This window comes from Pelobates fuscus, chromosome 5 (genome assembly GCF_036172605.1).
Source record: "Pelobates fuscus isolate aPelFus1 chromosome 5, aPelFus1.pri, whole genome shotgun sequence".
NCBI lineage: Eukaryota > Metazoa > Chordata > Amphibia > Anura > Pelobatidae > Pelobates > Pelobates fuscus.
In genome coordinates this window covers 12,445,865-12,472,710 of record NC_086321.1, presented here as the reverse complement: position 1 = coordinate 12,472,710, position 26,846 = coordinate 12,445,865, and the positions used below count along the sequence as shown (strand labels likewise).

At 45.4% G+C, this 26,846-nt stretch overlaps 2 protein-coding genes across 2 annotated transcripts in view; both read left to right on the top strand.

Annotated features, from left to right (window-relative positions):
- PHF24 (PHD finger protein 24) overlaps window positions 1–26,846 on the top strand; it is a 154,520-nt gene that overhangs the window by 27,563 nt on the left and 100,111 nt on the right. The window lies entirely within an intron of this gene.
- On the top strand, window positions 11,489–14,683 carry DUS2 (dihydrouridine synthase 2). Its single transcript, XM_063453566.1, has one exon. It carries the CDS (start codon window positions 11,515–11,517, stop codon window positions 12,976–12,978), a length of 1,464 nt encoding a protein of 487 aa, XP_063309636.1. The 5' UTR covers window positions 11,489–11,514; the 3' UTR covers window positions 12,979–14,683.

Genomic DNA, 26,846 nt, shown 5'->3' with positions numbered 1-26,846 from the left:
AGTCCCATAGCCTCCTGTAGATAGTACAGCCCAGTCCCATAGCCTCCTGTAGATAGTACAGCCCAGTCCCACAGCCTCCTGTAGGTCGTACAGCACGGTCCCATAGCTTCCTGTAGGTCGTACAGCACGGTCCCATAGCTTCCTGTAGCTCGTACAGCACGGTCCCATAGCTTCCTGTAGCTCGTACAGCACGGTCCCATAGCTTCCTGTAGATTGTACAGCACTGTCCCATAGCTTCCTGTAGATTGTACAGCACAGTCCCATAGCTTTCTGTAGATTGTACAGCACAGTCCGATAGCTTCCTGTAGATTGTACAGCACAGTCCCACAGCCTCCTGTAGATAGTACAGCACGGTCCCATAGCTTCCTGTAGGTCGTACAGCACGGTCCCATAGCTTCCTGTAGCTCGTACAGCACGGTCCCATAGCTTCCTGTAGCTCGTACAGCACGGTCCCATAGCTTCCTGTAGCTCGTACAGCACGGTCCCATAGCTTCCTGTAGCTCGTACAGCACGGTCCCATAGCTTTCTGTAGATTGTACAGCATGGTCCCATAGCTTTCTGTAGATTGTACAGCACAGTCCGATAGCTTCCTGTAGATTGTACAGCACAGTCCCACAGCCTCCTGTAGATAGTACAGCACGGTCCCATAGCTTCCTGTAGGTCATACAGCACGCTCCCATAGCTTCCTGTAGCTCGTACAGCACGGTCCCATAGCTTCCTGTAGGTCGTACAGCACGGTCCCATAGCTTCCTGTAGCTCGTACAGCACGGTCCCATAGCTTCCTGTAGATTGTACAGCACTGTCCCATAGCTTCCTGTAGATTGTACAGCACAGTCCCATAGCTTTCTGTAGATTGTACAGCACAGTCCCATAGCTTACTGTAGATTGTACAGCACAGTCCGATAGCTTCCTGTAGATTGTACAGCACAGTCCCATAGCTTCCTGTAGATTGTACAGCACAGTCCCATAGCTTCCTGTAGCTCGTACAGCACAGTCCGATAGCTTCCTGTAGATCGTACAGCACAGTCCCATAGCTTCCTGTAGATCGTACAGCACAGTCCCATAGCTTCCTGTAGATCGTACAGCACAGTCCCATAGCCTCCTGTAGATCGTACATAGAGATTTTTTCCACTTTGGAAAGCCTGAGCCTGTTTAGTTGGGGATCACGACATAGGTTGCGATGGCCTCTACGTTTGGCCTCTGCGATGTCGGACGTACCTTTGATACATTTGAATTTCGTACGTACCTTGTGCACCTTCGGAATGATTTTCTCTGTGTTTGCTGGGACTTGCGGCTGTGTTTAAGCTCTCTGTATCAGAGTAAAACTAGGGTCTGATCTCATTCACCATCCAAACTTATAGAGCAGGGGTAGGCAACCTATGGCACTAGTGCCATGCACGGCACTCAAGGTGTTTTTGCACGGCACTCAAGGCGTCTTTGCACGGCACTCAAGGCTGCTAGAGCTAAACAGGCTCTGGTCTATCAGGAGTCCCAGTGAAACTTCAGATATCTGCTAATACGAAAAGGCGTTGAAGGACAATCCTCAATTTATGCATTGCAGCACGTAGAGGAAGTGATCTCAGATAACTATCTCATATCACTTCCTCCCAGCACTTGTAAATGGGAATCCACACTGTAGTAGAGCAGCCTGCAGCTGCTGTTGCAGCTCCTGTCCTTGACCTGTACCTGGCCAGCCTGGTCCCCACTGGAACCCAGGGAAGCCACCCACACGGCTAGATATACACAGAAATGCACAATAACCCTCCCCTCATACAAATAATACGAACAGTCCACATACAAACATACAAACTATCCGCACAAACGTAACCCGCTAACAATCCACATACATGCACACAACCACACATGCAGCCTCTCACATGCAATACCCCAAACAGACCCCCACACATACGCACACAATGTGACATCCATCCACACACACAATTCCACAAGCAGCCCCCATACACAGCCCACATTCATATGTATCATACACGATACCACAAACTACTCCTGAACATATACAATATAATAGCTCATATACGCACAAATATAAAGATACAAAGCAATTACAGTATAAATAGAAAACGGCAGCATAGAGATCTCAATTTAAAAAAATAGGACCGGTGTGAAGAAAATAGACTTTTGTTTAATATTTTCTTCTTTGTTCTTTTTCCTACAAGTATTGCACGTATATTGAATCTATTGGTTCGGTAGTTTAAAACTACCGAACACCGACCACCCTCCTGGCTCATTAAGAACCGTCTATTAAGTGCTCCCTGGGCAGCCGCTGTTCGTATAGCCGAACGCCAAGTGGAATAGAAAACGGCGGCCATCTTGTTCGCACGAGGGGAGTCAGCGGGACTTGGTCGTCGTGTGTCTGGAACTAAAATCGGACACTCGACCTCACGAACCACCGCTGAAACTACCGAAAGCCTGCTTCCTTTAGTTGCCGAACAGCCAGGAGAGCGCCATTCGGTAGTTTTGTTCGTACAGACAAGGGGAGCAATCGCTCCTATGAGCCAGGAGAATCCATTCGGTACTTTGTTCGTTTTTTACCTTTTTCTGAATTGACCGACCGCACACGCTGAATTTGTGGAACTGTTTTGGGCAGGAGCCTCGTGTGTGGTCGGTGAAATGTGACTTCCATACTTTTTAAGAACCCCTGAACCGATCTGGGTGAAATTTGGATATGTTTGTCCCCCAGATCGGGGCTATCAGGGGATATGTAATTTGTGGGGATACCTTGTGGGTAAAGGGGTGTTCCAACTTTTGGGAAAATTGTGTGCCCTCTGCCTGGAGATAATTGGTTTATTCCTTAACTTATCTCAATATCTCCCAGGCAGAGAGAAGGCGGGTATTACTGTAAAACTGTATGATGATTGGTTAATGTCTTTGTTTGCTGTGGGAGGTCCTCTTGCAGGAGGATTTCTCATAAAAGCCAGTGTGTTTTCAATAAACTTCATTCCTGTTACACCCTTCATGAAGTCTAGGCTCATGTTTGGGGGATATTCTATTTGCGGCGGAGAATCGTCTTGGAAGCTACATTCATCTACACTAATCCTCTACTCCCTGCTGCAGCTATAATCACTTATGCTCAGCTATTGGGAAAGGAATAGAAGAACGCAGTACCATAACCACTGCAGGTCATAACAACGGCACACTACGGGACATCACAATCCTATATCGGCACAGTGCTGCTAAAAGGTTGCCTACACCTGTGATAGAGTGTATTATTCATGTTTATAGCACGGACAGAGACTATAACAGAAAAAGATTGTTTCTGATGCAGGATTATTGGCTCTGACCCCGACGAGCCTTCCCTGTCTAAATTACATTTTTATTTATTTATTTATAATGCACCAAGTGACAACGTCTCTTTAGCAGAGTTATTTGGCATTCTGATTTTATCATCTACTGACACATTTCATTTCGGAGAATCTGTTCTCAAACGCCTTGTGAACCTAACCGTGACATTTTCTCTTATCTCATGCATAAAGCATTTCAGGTAATTGGATTGATTATGGGGTCTGAGCCCAATCTCAAACTGCAAAATACAGTATCAGACATTCACCAAGAGCCCTGATAAGAGTGAGTATACTGTGTATCTTCATATAAAGATACCCGTGGATGCCATATTAAAGTCTTTACCTGTTAACATATTGCTTAAAGGGTTAGTTCAGAAAAATATAATGCATTTTCACTCAATATAACTAATGGAGTTTCATTTTTATTCTGAGTAATTTTGTTACTTTTTCAGGATGGGACTCTTTAAAGTGATACCCCAAGCCCCATTGATGGCTCTGAAGTGGTCATGGTGCTTGGAGTCTGTGCAGCGTTTTCATTGAGAAACACAAGGCACACTGCTATCAGAGGTATAACTCCGCCTCCAGCAGCATCTATAAAGAGACACTATAGGCACCCAGACCACTTCAGCTCATTGAAGTGATCAGGATGCACAGTCCCAGGTCGCTCCACCCTGCAAAGGTTTTTTTTTTTAAAAAAAAAACTGCAATAGTTACCTTTGAGGGTTAACACCACCTCTAGTAGCGCTTTACCAAACAGCCACTAGGGGGACTTTTGGTCGCCTAACTGACACTGGACGTCCTTCCTGGGCTGCAGGGAGAACTTGGCAATAGTACAAAATCACTGATAAGCTTACCCTTTCCTTGTTTTCTTTTACAGGCGGATAATTTAAGGAGGATTCAAGGTGAATTGCAAATGTAAGGTAAAATAGCCAAACTGGGTGATTCTCTGAGCCTGCTATGCTTTTAGTTTGGGTAGCGTGGCCTTATATTTGGAATTCACTTCCAATTCTGACTTTAGAAAACAATCCTGAAAGTCTTTATCGTCATTGGCAAATACACCCGAAGGTTCTATACAATCATCTCATAAGTCATGAGAAAATATCTGTGCGACAACAGTATAATAACTGTAACAAATATAACAAGTGTTGTTACGCTCTATAACAGCATGACAGCAGCTGGCTGCACAGTACATTTATGGTTCAGATGTTTTCTTACTGTGAATATTGACAGCAATGTGTTTAACTATGGAGGTAACATGAAATATAAACTTGGGTTTCATGTTAAACCCTCAGACAGTGAGAAAACGACCCGGCCTACATCGTTGTTTGTATCAACACGTACTATTCATTCTGTGATATTTATCGTTCCAATGTTGTGTGAAGAATCTTCTTAATGAAACCTGAGGGTGTGGGAGTCTCGAATTCTGTAGGATTCTACGTTTGCTAGACTGAGAAATGTCTCTGTATGATTTACCTTTACAGATGGCCACTAAGGTGACAAACGCACACCTCGTTATATTTATGGTTTTTGTTAAAGGAACACGTTGGCTCGTTAGCATGTTAGTCAATCGAATTTGTTGGGGGGGTGGGGGGACAATAATCCAAACAATTACTTACCTTTATTCTCTCAATGCGGCCGCCTCCCCTGCTGAGATCATCAGATTTTGGAGGCTAGTAGGCATGATTCAATACATCTCTATGGGGAACCTTCAAGGACATTCCCCCCAGCACAATAGTAAGCTGTAGTAGTTCTGGTGACTATAGTGTCCCTTTAAGCTGTAGTAGTTCTGGTGACTGTTCTATCCCTTTAAGCTGTCGGTCAGGCGTGTTAAGTAAAATAAAATGAGCATTACAAGGAGCTCAGCTTTACATGAATGCCCTGTGTAGCCACTTTTAATCAAATGCCACCTGGGTTGACGAGACCTCTGACTCACATCAGGACCATCACAACTGCACAATCTTTATGCTTCTCATGTAAATAGAGTAATTAAGGTCCTGGAGCCTTGTGTCTGGAATATGACGGCCTAGCCTACCAATAGGTTGCAAACTGTACACCATCACTGTCCACAGTCGTTATTCGTGGTAAAAAGTTTATTACCTTTTTCTCTGAGAAAATCTTCACAAATCCACCCAGTGCTCCTTGACAGGTCAGAGCTTTACAGTTAGACTGTTGATAAAACATAATTATACATGAAACATCCCCTTCTATTTGTCTGACAAGAACAAAAACAGTACAATGACAACTCCCAGAAAAGCGAGCACAGGGACATTGACAGCCTCGAACATCTATGGGTAGAGAAGTGACAGAGGACATTCAAAGCCTTCCCGAGGAGTCTGAGACACTCCATCAGCTATGATACCAGCTGACATCTTGATGGAAGCACCATCTGTCAGGACATGGCGTGTGGGAGGACTCTGGCTGATGTTTGATATTGGAAGAAACAGAACCATCTGTAGATCTGACAGAACCTTGGCTGTTTTCTTCGAACGTCTTGGAGACGTTAGCTGCACACACTACAGTGCTTTCTCCTGTAGTATTGTGCTGGCAAAACACTTTGTTACAGATTTTCCTCCATTCTTCCCACAATGGTTAGCTCTAATCTCAAAATAGTTCTTGTGTTAAAGCTCCACACTCTACGCTCTGGAGACAGATCTAAACTGTAAGGTAATCTGTAAAGGTAATCGTGGCCCAAGAGTAAAATTTAAGGCCAATATTAATGAACCCAAAGCATAGCAGACTTTCCAGATTGAATTTCAAATTCAAAGTAAAAATAGCCACTTTGAATTCTCACTTTAGTGCAAAGTCAGTAAACTGTGAACTGCTGAGAACTGACCTGGAATGATCAATTTTACCCAAAATAGCAAAGTTGGAAACATGATGTCTTCATTTACATAACATTTGAAGTTCCCTTGTAAATGCTACTAGAATAGCAGTGTAGCAATAAATCACTAAACCACAAATTGGTGACAAGTGACCAAAGCAGCCAGGTTGTAATTATTATTATTATTGGACTCTTATCATTTTCCTTTTTGGCATAATATTTGCACTACCTTGTCAACTGTCCAGCAAATACAATACAAAGAGCATATGGTATAATTCACTAAAACCAGGAATTTATGGGAAATGGATGGCCAAGGAGGATGCAGGGATGTTTGCCACCCTCTCAACACTTAACACTCCAAGCATCATAGTAAATAGTGACATAGATTATGGTGCAAAGAGGTCCCTTCACGGTCACCCTGAACTCAGTTGCCTAACGAATCAATTAGCAAAAATCCCAATTAGAAACTCACGCCCTGCAGAGATTTATCCCAAGGAAAATCTTCCCCTGCATACAAGATCTGGCACGTGCCAACGAACACCATACCACCATAACATTCCACTTCCTCTGGCAGTCATCTTCAAAGGCTTCTGGGGAGACCGTGTCTTTAAAGGGATATTAAATTTACCCAGACCACTTTATCTAAATAACCCTGCAATCTAACACATTGACATTTAGTAGATACTCGACAACTACTAGAGGCCCTTCTGATGCAATAACCAAATCAGACCAACTGTAAAGTGTTCCTTACGTGTAGTGTTCCTTTAATTTGGGCTATTGGTAAGGAAAATTCTATACAGCTACTTACTCTGCCTTATTGTATAAGCCAATATCTCAGGTAAATTGTAAATGTTCAAACTATGTCAAACTAAAGTAAACTATGTTTCCATTCCAGCTACTTTGACCTTAACTTTGAGATTCACTTTACTGGGTAACTCGAATAGACAATAACTGCTGTTTTATCCACCATATACAATGTTTTTGACTAAGTACTGACATATAGCAATTATATCTGAATTGCAAAATGTAGACTACAATTCTTACATTTGGATTTAAAAGGACAGTATAGACACGCAGACCATTTGAAGTGATTGAAGTGGTCTGGGTGCAGTGTCCCTGTCCAACCTTAGTCCTGCAATGTAAATATTTGCAGTTTTAAAGAAACTCAATGATTACCTTGCAGGGTTCAGACTGCCTCTAGCGGGTGTCAATCAGACAGCCACTAGAGGGACTTCCTGCTTGCTAGGTGACTTCGGAAATGCTTTTCTACGAGGAGGGCCTAAAGCACTGGGTCGGCACTCACCGCGCATGCGCATTAGCACCCTTTAAGCGGGTTACATCAAACGAGTAAGATCGGCACTGGAACCAGGTGAGCACAATAAGGATTTTTATTCCTTACAATGGTGTGGAGGACAGAGGGAAGTACAGCTGTGTATTTCTTTCTGTATAGTATCCCTTTCATTTACTAAAATTCAGTGTAAATATCCCAGATTGTGTTCTGCTTAGTGAATAATTCGTTTTTTTTCACCCAAAGTTAAAACTATGGAGAATTTACAAGGGAACTTAAAATGTAAAGTGTTATTCCAACCAAAAAAAAAGTGTTTTAAGAAAACTATTTCAGCTAGAACCAGTGTGGAAATTGAAAGTGCACATCTGGGTGGGGCGGCGAGCTTATGGAGAACAGGGGAGCCGTGCCACTATTGGCCATCTGTTGCCAGAATGCTGTTTGACAGCCAAACATGCACAGAATTAACATTAGCCACCTGGAACTCTTGTTGTGAAGGGCTAATGACGCTGCCAGAGTTAGAATTATACATCTGGCAACAGAAGAGTTAAAGGGTTACTCCAAACCACCATGATTACTTCATCAAAACAAGTTTTTCAGTGTAATTTGGCAGGTATTATAACCTGAGTGACAGCGTCTTACTTAGGAGATATATGACTTTGTATTGTTGTAATTAGTCTGACTGAGTTAGACGGTAATAGAGCATGATTTCCTAGTGTGTAAGATAACCTTTACAGTGAATATAGGTTTGCTGATTATTTGCAAAGAATTGTATATATTTTTTCATTTAATCTACAGTTATTTTCCCATTTTATTTGAAGTGTAGCGTTTTGGTTCTCTTTAAGATTAGAATTGACAAATCAATTTTCTTTTTAATCGCATATATTTAACCCTGTGCTCTGCCCCCTCGTACCTATCCTACACAAAACAGTCAGTCATACCTCATCCCAGTCGCAGCGCTCCCTAACATCCCAACCCAACCGAGAACCCACCAAACCCCAACCCCACAGAGAACCCCCCCAAATAAAATAACCCCAATCCCAGACAAGCTGAGTTACCCCCTCCAATCTCAGACAAGTTAACCCCCTGCTATCCCAGACAAGGTTAACCCCCCCAATCCCAGACAAGATAACCCCCCCTATCCCAGACAAGGTTAACCCCCCCCCCTATCCCAGACAAGGTTAACCCCCCTATCCCAGACAAGATAACCCCCCCCCCAACCTAGACAAGATAAACCCCCCCTTATCCCAGACAAGTTAACCCCCCCATATCCCAGACAAGTTAACCCCCCCATATCCCACACACTGTGAGCCCCCCATCCCAGACAAGTTAACCCCCCCTATCCCAGACACGTTAACCCCCCCTATCCCAGACACGTTAACCCCCCCTATCCCAGACAAGTTAACCCCCCTATCCCAGACACGTTAACCCCCCTATCCCAGACACGTTAACCCCCCCATATCAGACAAGTTAACCCCCCCTATCCCAGACAAGTTAACCCCCCATATCAGACAAGTTAACCCCCCCTATCCCAGACAAGTTAACCCCCCCTATCCCAGACAAGGTTAACCCCCCCTATCCCAGACAAGGTTAACCCCCCTATCCCAGACAAGATAACCCCCCCCTAACCTAGACAAGATAAACCCCCCCTTATCCCAGACAAGTTAACCCCCCCATATCCCAGACAAGTTAACCCCCCCCCATATCCCACACACTGTGAGCCCCCCATCCCAGACAAGTTAACCCCCCATATCAGACAAGTTAACCCCCCCTACCCCAGACAAGTTAACCCCCCCTATCCCAGACAAGTTAACCCCCCTATCCCAGACAAGTTAACCCCCCATATCAGACAAGTTAACCCCCCATCCCAGACAAGTTAACCCCCCCCCCTGTCCCACATGCTGAGCCCCCCCTATCCCAGACAAGTTAACCCCCCATATCAGACAAGTTAACCCCCCCTATCCCAGACAAGTTAACCCCCCTATCCCAGACAAGTTAACCCCCCATATCAGACAAGTTAACCCCCCATCCCAGACAAGTTAACCCCCCATCCCAGACAAGTTAACCCCCCATCCCAGACAAGTTAACCCCCCCTGTCCCACATGCTGAGCCCCCCTATTCCAGACACGTTAACCCCCCCTATCAGACAAGTTAACCCCCCCTATCCCAGACAAGTTAACCCCCCTATCCCAGACACGTTAACCCCCCCATAGCAGACAAGTTAACCCCCCCTATCCCAGACACGTTAACCCCCCTATCCCAGACAAGTTAACCCCCCCTATCCCAGACAAGTTAACCCCCCCTATCCCAGACAAGATAACCCCCCATATCAGACACGTTAACCCCCCCCTATCCCAGACAAGTTAACCCCCCTATCCCAGACAAGTTAACCCCCCATATCAGACAAGTTAACCCCCCCTATCCCCGACACGTTAACCCCCCCATCCCAGACACGTTAACCCCCCCATCCCAGACACGTTAACCCCCCCATCCCAGACACGTTAACCCCCCCTATCAGACAAGTTAACCCCCCCTATCCCAGACAAGTTAACCCCCCTATCCCAGACAAGTTAACCCCCCCTATCCCAGACACGTTAACCCCCCCTATCCCAGACACGTTAACCCCCCCATCCCAGACAAGTTAACCCCCCCTATCCCAGACAAGTTAACCCCCCCTATCCCAGACAAGTTAACCCCCCCTATCCCAGACACGTTAACCCCCCCTATCCCAGACAAGTTAACCCCCCCTATCCCAGACAAGTTAACCCCCCCATATCCCAGACAAGTTAACCCCCCCTATCCCAGACAAGTTAACCCCCCCTATCCCAGACACGTTAACCCCCCCTATCCCAGACACGTTAACCCCCCCTATCCCAGACAAGTTAACCCCCCTATCCCAGACACGTTACCCCCCCCTACCCCCGACACGTTAACCCCCCCCATCCCAGACACGTTAACCCCCCCTATCCCAGACAAGTTAACCCCCCCATCCCAGACAAGTTAACCCCCCCCTATCCCAGACACGTTAACCCCCCCTATCCCAGACACGTTAACCCCCCTATCCCAGACAAGTTAACCCCCCCATATCCCAGACACGTTACCCCCCCCTACCCCCGACACGTTAACCCCCCCCCCACCCCCGACACGTTAACCCCCCCCCCACCCCCGACACGTTAACCCCCCCCCTACCCCCGACACGTTAACCCCCCCCATCCCAGACACGTTAACCCCCCCTATCCCAGACAAGTTAACCCCCCTATCCCAGACAAGTTAACCCCCCCTATCCCAGACAAGTTAACCCCCCCTATCCCAGACACGTTAACCCCCCCCATCCCAGACAAGTTAACCCCCCCCTATCCCAGACAAGTTAACCCCCCCCTATCCCAGACAAGTTAACCCCCCCCTATCCCAGACAAGTTAACCCCCCCTATCCCAGACACGTTAACCCCCCATATCCCAGACAAGTTAACCCCCCCCTATCCCAGACAAGTTAACCCCCCCCTATCCCAGACAAGTTAACCCCCCCCCTATCCCAGACAAGTTAACCCCCCCCCTATCCCAGACAAGTTAACCCCCCCCTATCCCAGACAAGTTAACCCCCCCTATCCCAGACACGTTAACCCCCCCCCCATCCCAGACAAGTTAACCCCCCCCTATCCCAGACAAGTTAACCCCCCCCTATCCCAGACAAGTTAACCCCCCCCTATCCCAGACAAGTTAACCCCCCCCTATCCCAGACAAGTTAACCCCCCCTATCCCAGACACGTTAACCCCCCCATATCCCACGCGCTGTGAGCCCTCCCCCTCTGTCCCCTGTCCCCCGGGTCTCCGTTGCTGCCGATGTTACAGGGAGGGCGGGGCGGTGACAGGGAGCCGGGGGGAGGGGCTATGTGATCAGACTGGCCCCGCCCCTTGGTGACAGGCAGCGCGTCGCTCGGATACCACGTGGTTTCTCGTGACGTCATTTCTGGTGCGCCGCCGGCTCCCAGCGTGTCCGGTGTGCCCGGGGAGTGCGCGCGGCAGCTCGCGGTATTCCCTCACACCCCCCTCCCCGCCCGCCCCGCCGGTCAGTCAGTCAGTCAGTCAGTCAGTCAGTCAGTGCCGGCATGGCGGTCTCCTCGTTCCGGCAGCGCACCGTGCTGGCCCCCATGGTCCGGGTGGGCACGCTCCCCATGCGGCTGCTGGCCCTGCAGTACGGCGCCGGCCTGGTGTACAGCGAGGAGCTGGTGGACCTCAAGCTGCTGCAGTGCCGGCGGGTGGAGAACCGGCTGCTGGGCACCGTGGACTTCGTGGCCCCCACGGAGCGGGTGGTGTTCCAGACCTGCCCCCAGGAGAGCGGCCGGGTGGTCTTCCAGATGGGCACGGCGGACCCGGAGCGAGCCCTGACCGTGGCCAGACTGCTGGAGCACGACGTGGCGGCCATCGACGTCAACATGGGCTGCCCCAAGGACTACTCCACCAAGGGGGGCATGGGGGCCGCCCTACTGGCCGACCCGGCCAAGATCGAGCGGATACTGACCGCCCTGGTAACCGGAATCTCCAAACCCGTCACCTGCAAGATTCGCATCCTGCCCTCGCTCGAACAAACCCTCAGTCTGGCCAAAATGATCGAGCGAACCGGCGTGTCCGCCATCGCCGTGCATGGGAGGAAAAAGGAAGAGCGCCCGCAGCACCCCGTCCACTGCGACGTCATTCGAGCCATCGCAGAAGCCGTGTCTATCCCTGTCATCGCCAACGGAGGCTCGCAAGAAATAATCAAAGAATTCGGGGACATAGAGACATTTCGGGCTGCTACCGGGGCTTCGTCAGTCATGATCGCACGAGCAGCAATGTGGAACCCATCCATATTCAGAGAAAAGGGGATCCTGCCTCTGGAAGAAGTCATCCGCGATTACATTAGGATTGCCATAAACTACGACAACCACTACACCAACACAAAGTATTGCCTGTGTCAAATGTTACGAGAGCAGCTTGAAACTCCGTTGGGGAAGAGACTTCATGCAGCGCAGTCCACACAGGAAATCTGTGACCTCTTTGACATGAGTTCTTTCTATAAAAGTGTAATGGATTCTAGGGAATCCAGAAAAACTGTATTAGACCTGGGAGATTTAAATAATTCTATTTGTGGGGACAATGACGATCCCAGCATTACGTGTTTACCTGTTAAATTTGACAAACGAGAGTACCCACCACAGATCACACCCAAAATGTTCCTTCTGGAGTGGTGTAGGAGGGAGAATTTGCCGCAGCCTGTTTACCAAACTGTGCAACGACCCCTTGATAAGTTTTTCCGTTCCGTTGTCACCGTGGATGAAAAGAAATATCGCTCAACGCTATGGGACAAATCAAAAAAGCTTGCGGAGCAGGCTGCAGCCATTGTGTGTCTCCGTGTTTTGGGATTAAAAGAGGGCAAGCTGAGCGAGCCTGAGAGTGATCTAGTTCGTAAAAGAAAACGGGATTTACTTGGCAAAGTGGAAGACAAAGGGAGCTCCCCTTTGGAAGCACAGAATAAGAGACTACACCATAATTGTGAAAAGCATGAGAACTCAGATGGCTTGCATGAACTGTGATGAGCAATGCATTTTCTACAATCATCTAGCTTGAAAGATTGATGGGTCTCTTGTCCTCCCGCCCCCTGTTAATCCTCAGAAGCTAGGATAGAGTGGGACGGGATTGGGCACAGAGTAGATGTACTAAGTATTCATGCCATTACCCACTCTCCATTTCACTCGCCAGTGAAAAACATAGACTACCAGTTACTTAAGGAAAGGCATATTACTTTAAAAGAGCAATCCAAACATGTCTGCTGTTATGCTGTACCCTAGTTAGCTGGTGCTGTCAGTGTAATCTGTTAAAGGGACACTATAGTCACCAGAACTACAGCTTAATGTGATTGTTCTGGTGTCTATAGCCTGTCTCTGTATGCCTTTTAATGTAGACTGCAGTGCTTACATTTCTGCTTAGGAACACCTCTGGAGGCCGTCATTTAGATGCCTACTATAGGTGCCTCATGGGTCAGTGCTGCACATTCAGTGTCTCTACGCTCTGCATGGAGGCGCTGAATAGTCTTCATAGAGATTAATTTATTCAATGCATCTGTATGAGGAGATACTGATTGGTGCAGCAATTTGCAGTGCATGTGCTTTAGCCTCCCAATGCATTGTTATGGGAAAGCATTGGATTGGCTGAAATAATTTACTTTGATCTCAGCCATTGATGTGGGGCGAGCTGCAGCGATACCCATGTAACACTGGAAGAAACATAAATAGACTTACCTTTTACACTTCCCACAGGGGTGCTGGTGGCCTAGATATAGCTATTAGAACTGTAGTGTCAGGAATACACGTTTGTTATATTTTCCTTTAGGTCATATTTAGGAGGTTTGACAACTTACCTGGGTCCCCAGCGCGTCAGTCTCCCATCTGTAATGTAATCCTGCAGATCCAGATAAATTACACTTGAATGCGCCAGGGCACTCCTATTATAACCAGTACAGCAGGCTGTAGTGGTGATGGTGCTTGGATTGTTCCTTTAAATATATTCAGTTATGCGTTTTGTTGCTATGGTACTCTGTGGTATTTACATGTTTTCACAAATCAGGACACACATTCCATGAAAAACACGCATGCATCTACCAAGTTATGGTGTCTGTTTTTGCCATAAATTTGATTCTGAAACATGGGTGTAGAACGTCCAGTAATATGATCTAGAGAATGCTCTGATTTGTGGCTAAGACAAAGATACTCAGCTGTTTTAAAGCTATAACTCCCAAGATGCATCGCCATCCGTACAGTTAGTAAAGCAACATGGGTGATGTTCTGCAGCAGCTTAGGATCTGCCTGTTGGCTACCCCTGCAATAAGATAACCGAAGCACAAACGCAGGGCAGCTGTAGAGCTTCTCATCCTTGTGAATGATCAATCCGCCAAGTCAGTAGTGTGCTGTAAAGCAAACCGCAGCGTTTTTTCCCAGCTCGCCAGCACCTAACTGGCAACACAATAACTGGGCAAGCTGAGCCGTTTCAGAAGATTCCTTTCTCCAATATTTTGCAGTATGCTGCTCACTGGTATAATGACCTACAGAACTTCCAAAATCCCTTTTGCATTTGCTTTGTTGTGGGTGACCTGCTACTGTTTCAACATTGCACTAACGTAATTTATTTTTTCAAAGTTTGTGCCTTTACATTTTACAAATGTAATTTTACATTTAATACATGGCTTTCAGCTTGTGCCTTTCGCTGTTTTAATTTCACAAATTATATTAAATGTATGTTATTATTTAACATTTGTGTCTTCTGATTTTCTTTGATTTATAATCCAAGTTTGGCACAGTAAAGAGAATGCAGCACAATTTATATTATGTAGTTTGGTTTTTATTAATATTTAAAATACTGAAAACTGCAGTTCTGTCGTATAAATTCTTCCCTTTAGGGTATTGTGCTTGCAGCTAGCCAAATGTAATGTTGTATTCAGTACCTAAATCAATTCAAATACTACAAGATGGGCGATCCTCATACCATAATGCTCTGCACTAATTTGTCAAATGGGAAGTGTACTTTTTTTTTTTTTTTACACTGGTACGTCTTTAAAGGGACCCTTAAGCACCATAATCACTTCAAACCACTCTGATAGTTATAGTGTCAGGAGCTCCTTGGTGCCCTCCCATGCATTACTTGACAAGTTTGTTTATTTTTAATGCAAGCAAACAAATTTAAACAAATGTGCAAACCGGTAAGAAGAGAGGGCAGCGCCTTGATGTATTTTTTGAGGTAGAGGTGTAGATTATGTGGTGACGGAAATATAGCAAGTTATAGTGTATTATATCCTGGGACAATTAAAATAAGAAAAAAGGAATTGCACTCACAGTTGGTAGAGCTAGGGTAGCTCTTTCTAGATGTGCCTGGTTGGTATAATCCCTGCCTAAGGATATGTGGTGTCTTATCTTAACCCCTTAAGGACCAAACTTCTGGATTAAAAGGGAATCATGACATGTCACACGTCATGTGTCCTTAAGGGGTTAAAGTGCCGTAGGGCAAAGCACCTTCAACTGGATACAGTAGGTCAGGACGATACCAGCCCTGCCTTATCTGCTCACTGGCTTGTTGGTAAATAGGTCATTAAAGCACTACAGCACTTTTAGATAAGAAGACACCACATATCCTTAAATGGGGATTATACCAACCAGGCGCATCTAGGTGGAGCTATCCTGGCTCTACAAACTGAGTGCAATTCCTTTTTGTTTTTAACGGTCACAAGATATCCTACACTATATGTTTCTATATTTTCTGTCTCCACATATTTTACTCGTTCTGGAAACTCCTCTACTTTAAGAAATACATCAAGGAGCTGCCCTCTCTCCTTACCTCTTTGCACATTTTATTGGACCTGTTTAAGAGACTCTGTTTTGAGTGTTGTGACTGCCTACCTGTTCTAATACATATGCACTAGAGACCAAGCTCACGTATATTCTGGACTTTTAAACAAATATTCAAATCAAAATAAAGCAAGAAATATTTTTGAAAAGTATGTACTAAACTTGTATAAATGTATTCTTGTAGCCCAGGTCTACGAGCCTCTATTCTTTCCTGGTTCTTTTTCCCGGTGTTTCCTTTTCTGGCTCTTCTTCTCCTCTGCAATCTATCTCTGTCAGTGTTCCCCAATATTCTGTCCTTGGTCCCCTTCTGTTCTCAATCTATACTGCCTCCCTTGGTACACTAATCAGCTTCCAATATCTCTTCTATGCAGATGACAAACAACTTGTCTTTTCCTGATCTCTCACCGTCCCTCTTGACTCGTGTCTCTGACTGCCTTTATGCTATTTCATAATGAATGCCTGCTTACTTCCTTAAACTCAACATGCCTGCTTCCTCCCTCAAATATTGCTACCCCATATGTGTCTCTCCAAGTCAGTGGCACTACGATCCGCTCTACCTCACACTTCCTAGGTGTTCACTTTCACTCCAACCTCTCCTTCACCCCTCATGTACAGTCACTCTCCAAATCCTGCTACTTCCATGTCAAAAGCATAGTCCGCATTCACCCCTATCGAACACCAGATGTGGCTAGGGTGCTGGTCCAGGCTGCTAGGTTCTAGTTCCTTGATTACTGCAATCCTTTTCTCATTGAGGCTTGTCTTCCTGTTCTTCTGCACCCCTTCTCCCCCCTCCACCCCCACCCACTGGTCAGTCCTTACATTGGATTACGGAAATATATAGGGCCCCATACAAACATTTGGACAGATAATGAGGAAGCACGATTTTTTTAATCACAATGTCTCAAGGTTATAGGTTGTGCACCATACCCACTATATTACAATAGCAATACAATTACAATAAGTTGTTATGGTGCTTAGAGGATCCTTTTAAGGTCTGCTGATAACTCCCATGTCTGTTAACTTTGCCCTTCATATCATTGGTTATGGGGGCAGTAAGTAAGTGGTACTAATATTGGTTAGGGCCAGCTGAGAAAAGATGGTGTCAATATCTGTAGTGTGGTAGGGAGTGGACAGAACTTCACAGCTCTTCATCCTGACGAGGAGACAAGAGTTTGGATGCTTAGACATAGTTTAGCCCCTATTCTGCTGGTTTTACAAACTCATTGTATCCATGGCATGTAGGTGGCAGGCTCTAAATGTGACCCTAACGAAAGGGAGAATAGGCAAAATGAATGAATTCTCCTTGACGTGGCAAGCTGGTAATGATTGTAACCTATTTCCAAAGCGATGACTCAGCCAAGCTAGACTGAAAATGAAATCTACGTGGACACTCAGTGACATCTGTGTCATTTCTAAAAACTAAGTTTTGATGGCTCTTTTTCATTATGTCTGCCCTGGAGGTCCCATGGCTAAATTTGCAGTATTAAATAGGAATTAAATGCTTTTCTGGTGTGCCGTTTGCAGGTAATAACCACTGTGTAAGCCTGGTATTTTAAGCAATATATATACTTACTGAGATGTATATATATGTACAGGTATATCTTCCAAAGAACCCAGTCAGCAAAAATAAATCAATTTTATTTACATGACTGTAGTCAGATTACGCTATGTATGAACACACGCATGACGTCTGTATGTATACATGCATGACGCTCTGTAGGAACACACGCATGACGCTCTGTAGGAACACACGCATGACGCTCTGTAGGAACACACGCATGACGCTCTGTAGGAACACACGCATGACGCTCTGTAGGAACACACGTATGTAGTTAGAGGATATTTTTAATGATTTGTTTGTAGCAAGGTGTCAAACCTTGAATCTAAGCCCTAGTGACGGAAGTTCTGTCTAGTTATCAGAGTAACAGCCTATTGGTTCCTGTAGTCTCCCAATTTGACGGTATCTTAATAAAGAGATGTTGCCAAATGAAACAAGAAAGAGCTGCGTTTTCATTTTGATCACTCAAAGGTTCCTCTTAGAAGTGTAAAGACAAGGTGCAACTACATGTTAAAAGTCTTGTATCATGGGATAGTAAGATTGTGGGGTGTACTTTGTGATGCATTGATGGATCCTCAGAAGGGTTGTCTAATAAGTCCTAAACGAAGAGCTGATTCACAAATGGCCAGTTCTGAGACCTAGAGACAAATTTACTACACTCACAATACACTGAGAGCATCTTGGAAAAAGCCAGTAGTTAAACTGACTCCCTATCAGTAAGGTGGGTAATGTGATAAATTGTAATAGTATTCAAAGGCTTCCTGACAGTGCTTTCATCGTGCTGGCATGCTTCATGTTCTTACATGACTTCTGAGACAGTAGCAGGGGTAGTTGGTGGTAGTTTTAGTAATCGTGATAACTGGCTTTACTGTGGCTACTTGATTGAAAATATTACTGGCTCACTAGTCTAGCGAGGTAAAGAGAAAACTGGTAAAATGTGAAGTGTGATGTAGCTGATTATTTTCTTCCTACTGTCTGCCCTTTAGAGAAGTGGTTCCCAAGCCAATCCTCGAGGCATACCAACAGTCCAGGATTAAGACACATACCCGGACCATTCCTCTGGGGATACAGACAATATCTGGGCATCTGGTGTGGTATGTGTTGTGAATAACTGCTCTAGAAACTCTGGACCATGATTGGGCTGATCTCTCCTTCGTGCTATCAGGCAAGGGTTCTTTATCTAGTTTATCACTGTATTAATGGGATGGAGGGGGCACTGCATGAAATGGACACTCCAGGCACCCAGACCACGTCTGCCCATTGGAGTGGTCTGGGTGCCAACTCCCACTACCCAACTGCAAAAATTGTCTTGCAGGGTTAACTCCTCCTCTAGTGGCTATCTAATAGACAGCCACTAGAGGGCACTTCCGTGTCTATAGCACAGGTTTTCTGTGCTAGAGCACCGCTAGACCTCCAGTGTCGCTCAATTCCCCATTGAAAAGCATTTTCAATGCTTTCCTATGGAGAGCTCTAATGCGCATGCACGGCACTGCCGCGCATGCGCATTAGGTCTCCCCGGCGGGCGGCATCAGTCTCGCCCACCGGCTGACGTAAGGAAGGGGAGGTGCGGCGGCATCCCGAAACCATCGGCGGGGTCTCAGGTAAGTGACTGAAGGGGTTTTCACCTCTTCAGCAACCGGTGATGGGAGGGAGAGGGGACCTGCAGTTTTTCTGGAACTGGAGTGTCCCTTTAATTTGGGGGAGGGAGCCAGTGTATTAATGGGAGGGAGGGGTCAGTGTATTAAATTAGTGGTGGGAGTGGGGGAAGTGTATTTAATTAGAGTGGAGGGACAGGGGCAGTGTATTTGATTTGGGAGCAAAGGCTTGGGATTGTGGGCAGTGTATTAGATTAGTGGTGGGAGTGGGGGCAGTGTATTCAATTAGAGTAGAGGAATTAGGGGCAGTGTATTAGATTGGGTGGAGGGAGGGGGGCAAAGGATTGGATTTGAGGGCAGTGTATTAAATTAGAGTGGGGGGAGTGTGTTAAATTAGTGGTGTGAGTGGGGCACTGTATTCAATTGGACTGGAGGGATTAGGGTCTACATGGAGGCCCTGAACCCTCCCCACGGAGATTCTGATTGGCCGCGCAGCTTTTTGTCACATATGCACAATAGCCTCCCAGTGCTTTCCTATGGGAAAGCATTGGATTGGCTGAGATCAGCAAGTTTGATGATCTCAGCCAAAGTGAAGAACACACTCATAGGACTTCAAAATCAACACAATAATGTAATTTCTTTCTTTACTGCAGCGCATACATTCACCATTTCAGTCCCATTACCAAACTTTTCTTAATATGTCAAGGTAGTTGGACTGAAACATTAGTTCTATATGTAAATGCACAGCTGCCTATAATAAATGGACTCTTGTTTACTTAGAAGCCCTAGGAGTGTGAGGACGTCCAGTGTCGGGCACTTTTTTTTATACTGTACTTTTCTAAATAAACGTAAGTTTCTATGAAATCTGAAGTTTGTTTGTTTTTTTGCTGCCCACGGGAACGTAAACCCTGTTTATTTAACCGTGTTAGCCTGTGAGTTTGACATGCTTGCCCTACACGATCTTTCGAGTGTGGGATGGCTACTGCTTTGTTATAGTGTTTATTGTAACAACTTGCATTTGTTACCTCAAACTAGATACATGTGTAGTCCTGGCTTTAAAGCAGATAACTTGCTTTCTTTCTGTTGTATGTGGAGCGATTTGGTTTTTAATTCTAGGATTTTACTAATAATATTAAAAGTTCTGTTTTATTCCCTCACACAGGGCTCTGAAGGATTTACCTGTTCCTATTCTAGTAACTCTCCTCTTGTTTTGTTTGGTTTTTCTTCATTTAATTTTTGAATTACTGATATCTGCTGTTCAGGGGTTATCCCCCTTTATTCCTGAGAGTTTCCTATATATCCTATTGGCTCACATTTCTCTCTGTCTTTAACCCCTTAAGGACCAAACTTCTGGAATAAAAGGGAATCATGACATGTCAGACATGTCATGTGTCCTTAAGGGGTTAAATAGCTCTGGGTAGTGCATCGTTCACACGTTATACGTGGTAATAGGTACTGCTGGTATACCTCAGGGCACGTGTGCCATGCATGGCCTTCAAGGCTGCCCCAGTGGGATTTTAGATACCTGCTAGTGCAAACGAGCAGTGATTGCAGGTGGTGGGGGCGATCCTCAATTTACGCATTGCAGCACACAAACTGCTCCTATATAATATAACAGCCCACATACTACAAAGTTACAAAGCAACTGCAGAACTCCTATATAACAAAAGCACAATAGGGCAACATGCACACCTCGATTTAACAAATTAGGACCGGACGCCAAAGGACTTAAAGATTTGGTTTTGTCACCAGGTAATGTATTGCTCAGTGTGGCTCTGAGTCTTCAAAAAGCCATGAACATCAGCATGTGCCAATGGCCATGGCCATCCCCAAAGATACTGCTCTCTAAAGAATTCTAAACAAGAATTCCCTTAAAGGACTATAGGCACCCAGTCATCTTCAGCTCAATGAAGTGCCGGGTCCCCCTAGTTTTAACCCTGCAGCTGAAAACATGTTTGACAAACTGCTATGTTTACACTGCAGGGTTAATCCAGCCTCTAGGGGCTGTCTCCCTGACAGCCACTAGAGGCGCTTACGCGATTTACACTGAGTCCAGCGTCAGAAAAGATCCCCATAGGAAAGCATTCAGTAATGCTTTCCTATGGGTGGGTTTGAATGCGTGCGTGCCTCTGGCCGCGCATGTTCCACTCCACTCAGTGTAGGAGAGGTCACCAGTGCCAACAGAGCTGGATTAAGGTAAGTGGCTGAATGGGGGCTCTCCAAGAGCCTATAGTGCCAGGAAAACGGGTTTGTTTTCCTGGCACTATAGGATCCCTTTAAACTTGGAATAATTCGAGAGTTAGTGACAAATTATAAGGTACCTTGTGTGTTGGCACAGGCTGTGCTGCAACCTGGAAACGTCCTGCACGTGGAGAGGACACACGAGCACACTATAAAAGGGGATCCCAGGGCAAAAGTCATTACCCTGTTGTGGTTTATTATTGTTCCAAATAGCGCGTTGTTTCTATTGTGTATTCTTGGTTCTGACTTCTGTTCTCTTTTGATTCAGCTTCTGTATTCTCGCTATTCCTGATTTCTGGCTTCCCTGACCTCTGCTTGTCCCTGATTACTCTCTGTCCTTGTGACATTAGCCCAGTCCCTCTAAGATCTATTATAACGTTATCAGTTTTAATGTACACTGCGTGTTGGATCCCTATAAATTCCTAACACAAGTCTAGCTTTTTTTTTTTTTTACTTTGAGCGCATTGAGCACATAATGAATATTTTTGTTTGGCTGGTCGTACATCCTTGCAGCTCAGGTAACCGGTTAAACCTAAAAAAGACAGATACAACAAAATGAGCAAGAGGGAGATCTACAAAGTGTTTGCCGAAGGAGAATTGAGGATCTTTGTATGGAATCACTGAATCTTCACATTCAAAGCCTGAGCCTCTGACAGAAGTGCTCTGGGCAAGGAGAGTCAAAGAATTGAATGCAGGTTTGCACGCATTAACTCTCCCCAAAGCTGCTCCCCTCCTCCCCTCCTGAATAAGTTGACACAAAACAGTTCTGCAACCCCAATGAGATTGCTTATAGTATGTGTTTCAGAGACTATTTAATGCAAGCTCTTTTAATTACACAGTTATTTTACTGTTAATGATAATTTTTTAGCAATATCATGTCATAGACAGAAAATATATCAAGTTCAGCCTTCCTCACATCTGTTTTTGCCATGTATCCAAAAAAAATGCAAAATAAACCGTTTAAAGCACTTTCAAACTTTTACAGCAAACTGCGAAAAAAATCTTTCTTGAGCCCAAAATAGCAGTCAGATATATCCTTGGATTAAGAAGCAGTTACTCCCCTAATTAGAATTATATCCCTTAATATTCTACTTTTGCAAGTATTAATCCAGTTGCTGTTTAAACATCTGTACAGACTCTGATAAAACCACTTCCTCGTCCTTATTGTTCCAATTGTAAAAACCTTTCCTTTGCCTTAGATTAAATCTCCTTTCTTCCAGTCTATATGTGTGACCTTGTGTCCTATGAATAGCCCTGTTAATGAAAATAAAGCCGTGTTTCAATTTGCAACTCCCCAGCCTTTAATTAAGACATACTTTGGATGTAATTGCATTTTAAGACTCTCTTGCAGGAGCAGAACTAGTGATATTAAAAGTTACGGCACAAAATGTCTGCATATTCTTCCCCACACCCATCACCGTTATATCGCCTCTCTCAATACCCACTCTTTGAAGCAGGACTACCAGGCAAAATCTATAAACAGTACGACACTACCCCTACCCTCACACTCAACTCAATTCTTCAAGATCGGAAACTAAAACCACTGTCCTTGATCCCAACATTGACTCATATGGGCACACAACAGTACTGCTACTCCCAACTGGTACATTTTATACCTAGTTCTTATCTACTTCCTGAAGGCGCTAGGGATCTAACGATGTTGGAACGAATGTGCACCTCACATGTTCTACAGAAGATAATTCTCTTCACCATGTACAACCTCCTATTAGCCACCCAAACACATGATCTTCCCTACTATACAAAAAATTGGTGAGAAGAATTACCGGCACACATATCCATAGATCAATGGAAGACTATATTCCTTCAAACTCACAAAACCTCTACAAACCTCACTACCCAGGAGACCATCTACAAATGCATTACCCGCTGGCACTACACCCCAGCAAAACTCCACAGCCCTCACCTATAGCCTCAACCCCAACGAGGAAGCCTGGAGCGCACTGCATTAGGCAGACCCTATACAGGCTGCCACAGATAATCGGGACCATCACCGACAGCCGGTCCAGCTGAATGGACACCAGGTACTAAGGTCTGTGGGATTCCAGAGCCACGTTGACCCTTGTGCAGCACCAGCTCGTCGCAGACCAGAGGAACCGTTGCTGTCCGAGTAGCGGTGGAAGAGTTCACCGCCTGCCCACAGGCAGGTCGGGCTCTTGAACAACTTACCCGCCAATGTGTTGCTGGGCAACGACCTGGGCCAGCTCACCTCCACCTACGTCCCCTCCAACAAACTTGAGGAGGCCTATCTAGTGACGACCCGGCAGCAAGCCAGCACCACCCAGGGCAGCTCACACTCCGAGGCTCAGGTAAGCACAGGCAACCATCCCCATGCCCCAATTTCCCATAGCCAGCCCAGGAGTACACAGCCCTGTGCCAGTCCCCCTCATCCTATTCCCTGTGGCCCTTCTCCTATCCTGACACCCTTACCCTGGGATACCCCTGCTGAGTTTGGGAGAGATGTAATGTCTGACCTTTCCTTGAAGTCCTGCAGAAATCAGGTGACCACTAGTCGAACTGGGTTGTTTAATAAATGGTTCACGTGGGAAAAGGGTTTACTGTATCGCCTGGTAGAGAAAGGAAAATCAGGGGTCGCTCCTACCACCATCATACAGTTGGTGGTACCCAGGAAGTATTGAAATGAGCTACTGAAGATAGCTCACGATATCCCCCTGGCAGGGCATTTGGGACAGGGCCGGACACACGCCCGACTCACCCAAAGCCTCTTCTGGCCAGGCATTTCCCAGGACGTGAAGCGGTACTAGATCGGATTAGGGAGGCAGGGTTAACTCTAAACCCAGTAAATGCAACATAGGGATGGCCGAGGTACTGTACCTGGGCCACCAGGTGTGGGAAGCAGAAGCCCGAGCCAGTCAAGGTTGACCCAGTAGCGAACTGGCCCTGTCCCCGCACTAAGACCCAGGTGCTGGCCTTCCTAGGAACCGCTGGATAATATAGAAAATTTGTCTCCAATTACAGTGTCTTAGCCATGCCCCTCACAGACCTGACCCGAAAGAACCTACCCAGACAGGTAAACTGGGCCCCGGAGTGTGAGCAGGCGTTCCAAGCCCTTAAGGATGCCCTGATAAATGTCCCTGTCCTGGCTGCTCCTCATCCCTGCAAACGTTTTCTCATCCACACAGATGCTTCTATGTCTGGGTTAGGAGCGGTGCTGAGCCAGGTCGGGGCAGAGAACACCAAGTAGCAGTTTGAACTGGCTGCTTTGTCCCTCTTTTATCCCCCCATCAGCTTCTTGGGATTGAAACCTCTGGTGTATTGTGTTAGAGGGGTCTGTGCATGAAAACCATTTGTGACAAAATAAACGGTCAGTCAGTGTTGTTACCTCCAGGACTGTGTTTCGTCCAGTTACTGGGGGGGGAAATGAATGCCTGCTTGTTGTAAGAGTTCCTAAACGGCTGAAGGAAGGGAAATAGCGGAGGTAACCGGTTGGGTTACTCGTGGTCCGCTACACCTCCCTCGATACGAGAATGGATCCGGAGAGGGGAAAACATAAAACAAATGGAAGAAATTACCTATTCCATATCCAAAATATAATAATAAATTCACGCAAATTTGGGAACCATGGATTGTCTTCATTCAGGCTACCGCAACTGTAACCTAAACTCTGACTCCCGTAACAGATAAATCACGTAGATATGACCCCCGGTTTATGTCAGCGGTTGGCGATTACGATATGAATTCTTTAATTCTTTAATCCAGATGCAACATTCCTTTCATATTTCTTTGAAACTAATCCTACTTTCATTTAAACCTAGTTATGCCCTTAGTGTTACGATCTATATGTAGACCCTTACCTGTTTACCTACAATGTAACTTACACTATTATCTAACTCATTTGACGATACACGACAATGTTAATGTCCACGGATGTCAAATCACTGATTTACCGACTACAACTTAAAAATTCTGTTATGTAGCAGATTCTGTACTCTAATGTTTTGTATCATTACCTGTGACTATTATTGAAAAAAAAAATGTCTGCATATTCTATCCCGTCATCTGTGCATGATCCATGTCATACTGTACCAATATTAGTTTGGTTGCAGACAAACAAAATGGAAAATATTTTCACATACCGCCTACCTCTCCCTGGCTGGGGTACCTCGTCTATGGTAATTTATCATCCAGTACCATATCATGCTGGCTAACATTCTGTATACATTGTATCAGATTTTATATTTATAAATGGGCGCCACTGCTCCAGAACTCGCTACGTTTTCATGTTATTAACTCTCTAATAATAAAATGCAAGTGATCTCTCACCTGGGTTTATGTTCCAGCAGAACATACATGGTCCAGCAAAACAAGACATTTGTGTGCTCTGATCACTGGATCTGCTGCCTCTGCTTTTTAACATTTTGCATCCAAGTAAACTTCAGCATTAGAGACGGAGAGATAATGATGACAAACGCTCTTATTGCCTGGCAAAACGATTGGAGACTAGGGAAATGCGGTTTTATCTCTCTCTGTAGGGCCTGTTGCCGATAGGCAATATTCCACCAGCACCAGTAACATCTGGCTATATTCAGACATTCTCCCATCGGCCCAGGTGTGTAGGGCACTATCAAGGCCATCAATTACCAGGGATTAGGTAGGTGCATTAGACTCATTAGACTCTAATGAGATTGTTAGACCAACACCCCAATCTCCTTCTTATTTTACAGAATGTTTCATTAAATACACAATCGATTACTTTGTTTATCTATTGCACAGCACAACCTAATATGTTGGTGTTTAACAAGTAATACAATAACGATAGTGAAATAGGTCATTTTATTTTTGTCATGTGAATTACAAGAAATACAAAAATTCAATCCAAAAGTGGTTATGTTAAATTTGACTCCCAAGGCAGTGGACAGTCAAGTGTCTAGTGTAATGGTTGTAAGGGTTAATTTATAGATTGGAATTGAGGAAGATAGCTGTGTTTGATGTCCATGAGATGGACTCGCCAATAAATACGGCAAGAGATGATTAATGACCAGGTCTGAGTTTTGACAGACTTTGGCATCAGAAGGAAGACTGTGAGAGCAGATATTAAGGTTCATTTCTTCCTAGCATAATGAATTAAATAAACATCCATTAAGGTATAAAAACCTTCAATGATCCTCACTGCATATTGATAAAGTCAGTATACAGACCGAGAATAGGGGTTCAGTGAGTGTTTAACCATATGTCGCTGATTCCCCGGAGAACGCAGTTAGACAATCCGAGATCACTGAGCCAGAAGGTGGATCCCAGGGACGAGAGTTAGTCCCAGTCTCTCTGTATAAAGCGAACGCTATTTGGAGAGAAATATAAAAATGTTGGTGAATTATTAATAGTTTATTATTAGATTAGTTTTCAATATATAAATATCAATAATAAGTGCTATGAATGATGTGCTGTCTCTCATACAGACACCCTGCGCTGTCTCGCACAGTGACACATTGTGCTCTCTCACACTTACGCACCTTCTGCTGTTTCTCACACAGTAACACCCTGCACTGTCTCTCACGCAGACACACCCTGCGCTGTCTCTCACAGAGGCACACCGAGATGTCTCACACAGTGACACATTGTGCTCTCTCACACTTACACACCCTGGGCTGTCTCTCACGCAGACACACCTTGCGCTGTCTCTCACGCAGACACAC

Excerpts from the sequence above, each read along its gene's own strand:
- DUS2 (XM_063453566.1), top strand. The coding sequence starts at position 11,515 with ATGGCGGTCTCCTCGTTCCGGCAGCGCACCGTGCTGGCCCCCATGGTC.